This window comes from Haemaphysalis longicornis, unplaced genomic scaffold (genome assembly GCF_048455015.1).
Source record: "Haemaphysalis longicornis isolate Haplotype H1 unplaced genomic scaffold, Haemaphysalis longicornis Haplotype H1 scaffold_12, whole genome shotgun sequence".
Taxonomy (NCBI): domain Eukaryota; kingdom Metazoa; phylum Arthropoda; class Arachnida; order Ixodida; family Ixodidae; genus Haemaphysalis; species Haemaphysalis longicornis.
Genome location: NW_027526225.1, coordinates 57447237 through 57453236, shown reverse-complemented (window position 1 = coordinate 57453236; position 6000 = coordinate 57447237). Strand labels below are relative to the sequence as shown.

Below are 6000 nucleotides of genomic sequence, written 5' to 3'. Positions count from 1 at the left end.
TCCCAAGGGGTGAGGAGAGTAGGGTTCTACACCGAACAGTGTACGTCCGTATGCTGCATTCCGATTACTGAACTTATTTCACTTCCTTCAACCATGCCGCTCGTTTAAAGTACAACGAGCCCACTTGAACACCTTCTGCCCGGGCTATGGATTGTAAGCACGCTCTGGAACGATATTTTACGAGAGCTGTTAGTTGTCGGATTCGGAGCTGAAGTGCAACAAGCCCATCGCTGCGTGAATGCGTTTCGTACGAGCGTTTAATGAATCGAGACCGCTTGCTATTGGACTCTGGCGCCGCCTGACTTCGGCGGCACGTAGCTGGTCCACGCCAGGAAGAAGAAAAAGACCGAGAGTGTCTTGAGCAGAATGAGGAGGCCGAACAGGTTGTAGCTCATGCTGGCGTTCTCGTAGATGAGGCAAGCACCCGGGAGGCCACCGCAGAGGGTCTGCCAGGTCAGGCAGCTGCGGTCGATGATGGAGCCGATCGCGATCGGGGCCAGGATTGTGCCTGCGCGCCCGAAAGCAGTCGGTAAGTGGATGACGTCGACCTAAAAAAAGCGGAGGATAGATGGCGAACGTTTATTAGATGCGACGCATCTTTTGCTCTGAGGCATGTCCCTCCTGCGTCGGCGTCGGCGTCGGCGGCGTCCGCACGCCACCTGCGCATGCGCGACCCTCCTCCGCTCTTCTCTCCGACAGCTGTGCGCAGCACTCTCACTCCGTCTCATTATCATAAACAACAGCATGCGTGCGCGCGCTTCGCTCGCTTCGCTCCGCTCCCGTCGCGCAAGTGCGCGCATGCGCGACTATCCTCCGCTGTCTCCTCTCCTTCAGGCGCTGTGAATATAAAGCGGGTAGCGCGCTGCGGCGGTTCAGTCAGCGCTCGCTCTCGTTCGACTTCGCGTCACTTTGCTTGACGACTGCGTGCTTGACTTGATTCTTCCGATGAATACGTGATGGAAGCGACAGTCCCTTCAGCGAGTGGACTGACGCAATCCAATACCAGCGGCAGTCCAAACGCTCCCCCCTGATGCATCGCATCACATCAGGGTTCCCTCGCGGGAAGATGGGCGTATTCGGTTCCCGCTAGTGTTTGGTGGGTATCAAATTTAACAGGAGCAGGGCAAATACGCATTACCTTCTCTAAGCAAGATTGATTGAATTCAGTTGCTTTCAATAATGAGGTGAGCTGTGTGCACTTTAGAAATCTAAAAATTTGCCATCTGTTGCTGCCCGTGCAGCAACAGATGGCGAAATCTTTGAAGCTGTGTCGGCGACTTTCATATCTCAACCTTCGTATGACGTGAATAAAAAACAGCACCACTTACCAACACCTCGGGCGTAAAAGCAAACAAAACAGGCTTGGTCTAGTGATTTTTCCCCCGTGTTGTTCGTGGCAATGCTTACACAGGATAACACAAATCTGGTACAGTCAGTTATTGGTGACAATAGCTGATTTAAATAGCTATTTAAATGGCTATTTAATAGCTATTTAAATACCACGTGGAACCGAGAACACCGCCCTGCTCTAACGTCTGTAATTTCAAGATGTACCACGCTCCAAGAAAAAGATCTGTGCGTATGAAAGTGCACTTCATGGCATATCGTCTTCTAAAGCATCACACCATGTTGTTCAGCAAGCAACAACGGCTCCAACCATAATTAACGCGAGGACCGAGGGGTTAATGGGATTACAATAATGCTGTTTACATCACCGTAGTGGGTCAAAAATAGGCGTGAGTGTGCCATCCTGCTCCTCACGAGCACTGGGTCGGGAGAGTAGACAGTCGATATATGCGATAGTCGATAGTCGATATATGCATACAGTCGTCAGAAGTTAACAATAACGAATAAGCGGGTGCCAGCCTATGCGCGGAGCGCCTAATACAATAGCCACTGGCGAATCCTGGGCGTATAATAATCGGCGCCCCCAGGCTGACTTTCTGCCCTCGGCAGCTCCAGCGCAAGCGCAAAACCTCGCTGATTGCCTGTATGGTGCAATATAGCAAGCAGCCGCTCTGGGCTGGCACTTTGTTCTTTGTTCTTGTTAACACTTTTGTGTGACTGTGCACCGGTGGTAACTACGCAGCAAGTTATTTGCACCACTCGGGGTAAAGAAAGGGATGTTGGCTAATTGGGGTAGCATTTCTTGCCAGCCCATTCTGCTAGAAACCACCGAGCAGCCAAGCATGTTTAATGGTGACGATATCACGTTCGGAACGGGGCACTCACGTATTACAAACCATTCGCAATACTATTTCGCTTTACGGAATACACGAGCCAGGCAATGGGCGCACGTAGAGAATCATGCATGAACGCAGTAGTTCTTCCTGCACGGACATGAGACAACTTGTGATTCGGGCCGCGAATAACTCTGCGTTTCTCCTTTCGGCCCGAAGGGGAAGAGCCGGAGACTGAAGATATATGTTTTGCGTTTAAGCGTTTTTTTAATACTCGAGATTTGCGGCAGGATTGATGTGTCATAAGGCACAAAAAGCCATGACCAGTGATATTTATGCCGGAAGCACGAGAGCTCTGTTCCTAAGCAGTTTATTTCGTAAGAAAGACGTTGCGTGACGATGGGGGAATTGGCCGCCGGGACTTACCGAACAGACGAACGGAGACCCACTGAAGACCGAGTGCCAGTGGTTTGGCCGTGTCTCCCACGGTCCTGAAAGCGGGGCATTTATGTCATGTTACTAGTTTCAAGAACATTGCTCGAATGACAAGGTACCATAACTACTGAGTTTCCCTATGTACAGGAACTTCGAGCCCACGCCTTGTCTAGAAGACAGGGCACATTCTTCAAAGCAACGCCACCAGGAACGCCAAAAGATTAGCTACGAAATGGTGTGTATTGTATTGTCTTTCTTTCTGTCACTGTAGCGTATGATACGGGGTGTTTTAATAATTGCACAACGGATCATCAGTAAATTCTCAGTAATTAGTTTACTACCGCTTTATAACCGTCCATCTCGATTCCTTCATAGCAGTGCGCCTAAGGTACCCAGACTCCATATCGTTTCACAAGTTGCTGTATTTCCTCATAGTCTTACCGAATCAGCAAATTCAGAAATCTAATCTGCGTCCGTGTGAGAAAACGCTGACGTAGATTTACGCATGTTCAACACGAACGCAATCATAATACTTAATGCATCGAGAAATATGCCCACTGCTCCGACGCTTGATGTATATGGCTGCCAAATAGAGTAGCTATGGAAATAGCTTTAGCTGTAGCTGATAGCAACTCATCTAAAGAATATTTTAATTTTAGGGTGACCAAGATATGCATAGAGTAAAATCACGTAAGCGAAACCATCATAATTCGGATGAATCGTAGGAAAAAGCCACGAGCGGCTGTACGGAGGGCCGGATGCTGCGCCGGTGGGTCTCTTTTCAAAACCCGAAATAATTACCGGACACCGCATAGACTTTTACGGATGGAAAGAGCATGGCTGGCAGTGCACTGAAACGACTGGGTGGTGACCGCAATATTTCTTAGTGTTGACAGGCGATTCGGTCGGCCCAATCAATGGACAGGAATGTGCGGCCTTCGTATTTCCTGTACACAGTGAAACGCGCATGATATTGCCGCGAGCTAGGCATTCTGTTTTGTTTACTTATGTGTTTTGTTGAAAGCATGCGGCCGCGCCCGACTTCTTATCTGTGTTCAAAGGAAAGCGCAGGTTTCATTACTTTCCTTTATATATTGGGAGCACGCTAATTCTATAAAAAGTGTTTCGCCCTTTCTTCACTAGAGCACAATGCCCTGCGTTGATCACCATGCAGTGTTGTGTTTACGACAGAATTCGCTTGTTTCGGAAAGAATTATACGGAGAGGTAAATGCTCGCCGGGCAAAAGGCACGGCATTGGATGCGCCGACGTTCGGCTGTGCACGTTACTTTGGTTACGCGTCTTCGCCGCTTGTGCTTTCTTAGTTAATCGCTGACCTCAAGTTCCCTCCAATAAACGTTCATTTGTACCAGAACCTCGCTTTCTTCTTCCCTCAACAACACAGCACCCAAGCTGACCCAGCTGTTCAACGGGCTGTCCGATGGTTAAGAGCGTAGAGTTTCATGCTACTATATAGTATAGGGTAAGCTGGTGCCGCTGTCTAGGCGAGCCGCGCTTCAGCGAGCGTTCCTTTATGTACCAGGGAGGCACGGGAGGCATGTCTTTGGCGTGGCTCATGAACAGGCTGACAAGTTGCCTGTGGCTTAAAAAAAAAAGCAACGGTTTTATTGCAAAAGATTATTTAAATGTGGTGAATTAGTAAAAACGGAGTTTCAGGTATTATTTAGAAAACTTATGCTGGAGGAACAAGAAAAAAATAGTACAATCGCTGTTGATCGAGGCTTACTGTAAAAATTAGCAGTGGCTTAGCTCGGCTATGCCAGGTTATACGTAGCGTGAGCTAAGGTTCAGCACCCGTACTCCAATTGGAGTGGATTTCAATCCAACAAAATCTAATTTAATCCAATCCAATCCAAATCAAATTCAATCTAATCCAATCCAAGCCGCTCCGATCCAAACCAATCCAATGCTTCTCGCGCTTGCGCAGAACGGCACTTCGCAGCACACGCGAAACCGCTCAACCTCGGCCAGTGTAGCTTACGCTACAAAAAAATAAGCCACGTGGCTATAGCCAAGTCTAGTAGGCGAGGAACGTGCCTCGTTGCTATGGGGCGTCCACGACGGAACGCGACTGCAGCGACATATTTACCTCTATATTAGTGTGAAATGCTATGACTAGCAGTGCCAGACCGGTTTAAGCAATCCGTGGTCATCACAAGCGCGTCATTGTTGTACGCCAAAAAAAATAAGCGGACGAAATGTCTAAGGGCGTCCTAGACATCCGGCGACCCCAGCAGCACGCTGCGGGACCGCGGACGTCTCCTGACGTTTTCTCTGCATACCGACCCACGTACGCGTGCATCTCGGGCAATGACGAGAACCGCGAAAGTGCGCAATAATTCGCTAAGGACACGTAAAAGTTAAATAACGCGGGCTCTCCGGCCTCCCAAACTCAGGACTCGGCATGGACTAGCGATTCGCAAGACAGAAAAAAAAATTACGGGGAATGCTTAGAAATTATAAAAATGTGAAGGCAGGAGCTATTTGGGAGGTCTGCTAAACTACGCATGAACTTTCTGTTAGGCGTTAAAGGGACCCTGCAACACTTTTTTCAAGTTTTTTTGGAAATCTTAAATGGTTGCAGACCGTAGTCAGCCAACATCTGTAGTACTTAGATTAGGTGTTCGCAAACTACCTAACAAAATTTCTGCTCTAAGAAGATCAGAAATCTGCTCCAAAACTTTTGCCCTCTTTCCTGAGTTCTTCGACCGCTCGAATTTCGTGATTGCAGCAATGTAGCGGCTATTGGTCGGTTTTCTTTTAGTTTCAGCAATCAATCAATCAATCAATTTATTAATATCTCAAAATGATACATGGGGGGTTATATACAGAAGGAGGTCCCAAGGTCAAATACTGTAGCGGGACCTCCTGCACAGAATAACTTAAAATACACTGAATAATAGCAGCAAATGAAAAGAGGGATGTGTACAAGAATGATGTAAAGCAGAGTCAATAAGTAAATTACATGGTAGCAATAACTATACACAATCAACTTAGAAAAGAGAAACACTGAAAAACAAAGCATCAGGAACAATCTTGGTTACGTCTGAGGCAGGGACATCAGGTAGCACTTTATTCTTTTTTAAATTTGTGGGATGTACCCAATGTGCAATGAACCCATTCAAAAGCCGCTTGAAAAAAATTAAAGCCGTTTCACTCAATGTGAAACCTGTCGGAAGTGCAGGGCAGTGATTCGTCATAATGGGCTGTAGCACTGTTATCCGCTCACTGCTACCACTCAACGCAATTCAAATTTCCCGCCTCCGCGAACACCTCCGGACACGAACACCTCCGCTGGTCAACCACATTCACAAAGGTAATGACACACGTCTGGACAACAATTCATGGGCATCTCCCGACGACGT

At 47.8% G+C, this 6000-nt stretch overlaps 1 protein-coding gene across 1 annotated transcript in view; it reads right to left on the bottom strand.

The window, feature by feature from the left end:
- Window positions 1-216: 216 nt before the first annotated feature.
- LOC144161629 (solute carrier organic anion transporter family member 4A1-like) overlaps window positions 217-6000 on the bottom strand; it is a 29575-nt gene continuing 23791 nt past the window's right edge. The window contains exons 9-10 of the mRNA XM_077692260.1: window positions 2607-2671; window positions 217-508 (exon numbers count right to left, since the gene is read on the bottom strand). Of these exons, the coding sequence (XP_077548386.1) occupies window positions 279-508; window positions 2607-2671 (295 nt within the window). The 3' untranslated portion in view covers window positions 217-278. The remainder of the gene's footprint in view (window positions 509-2606; window positions 2672-6000) is intronic.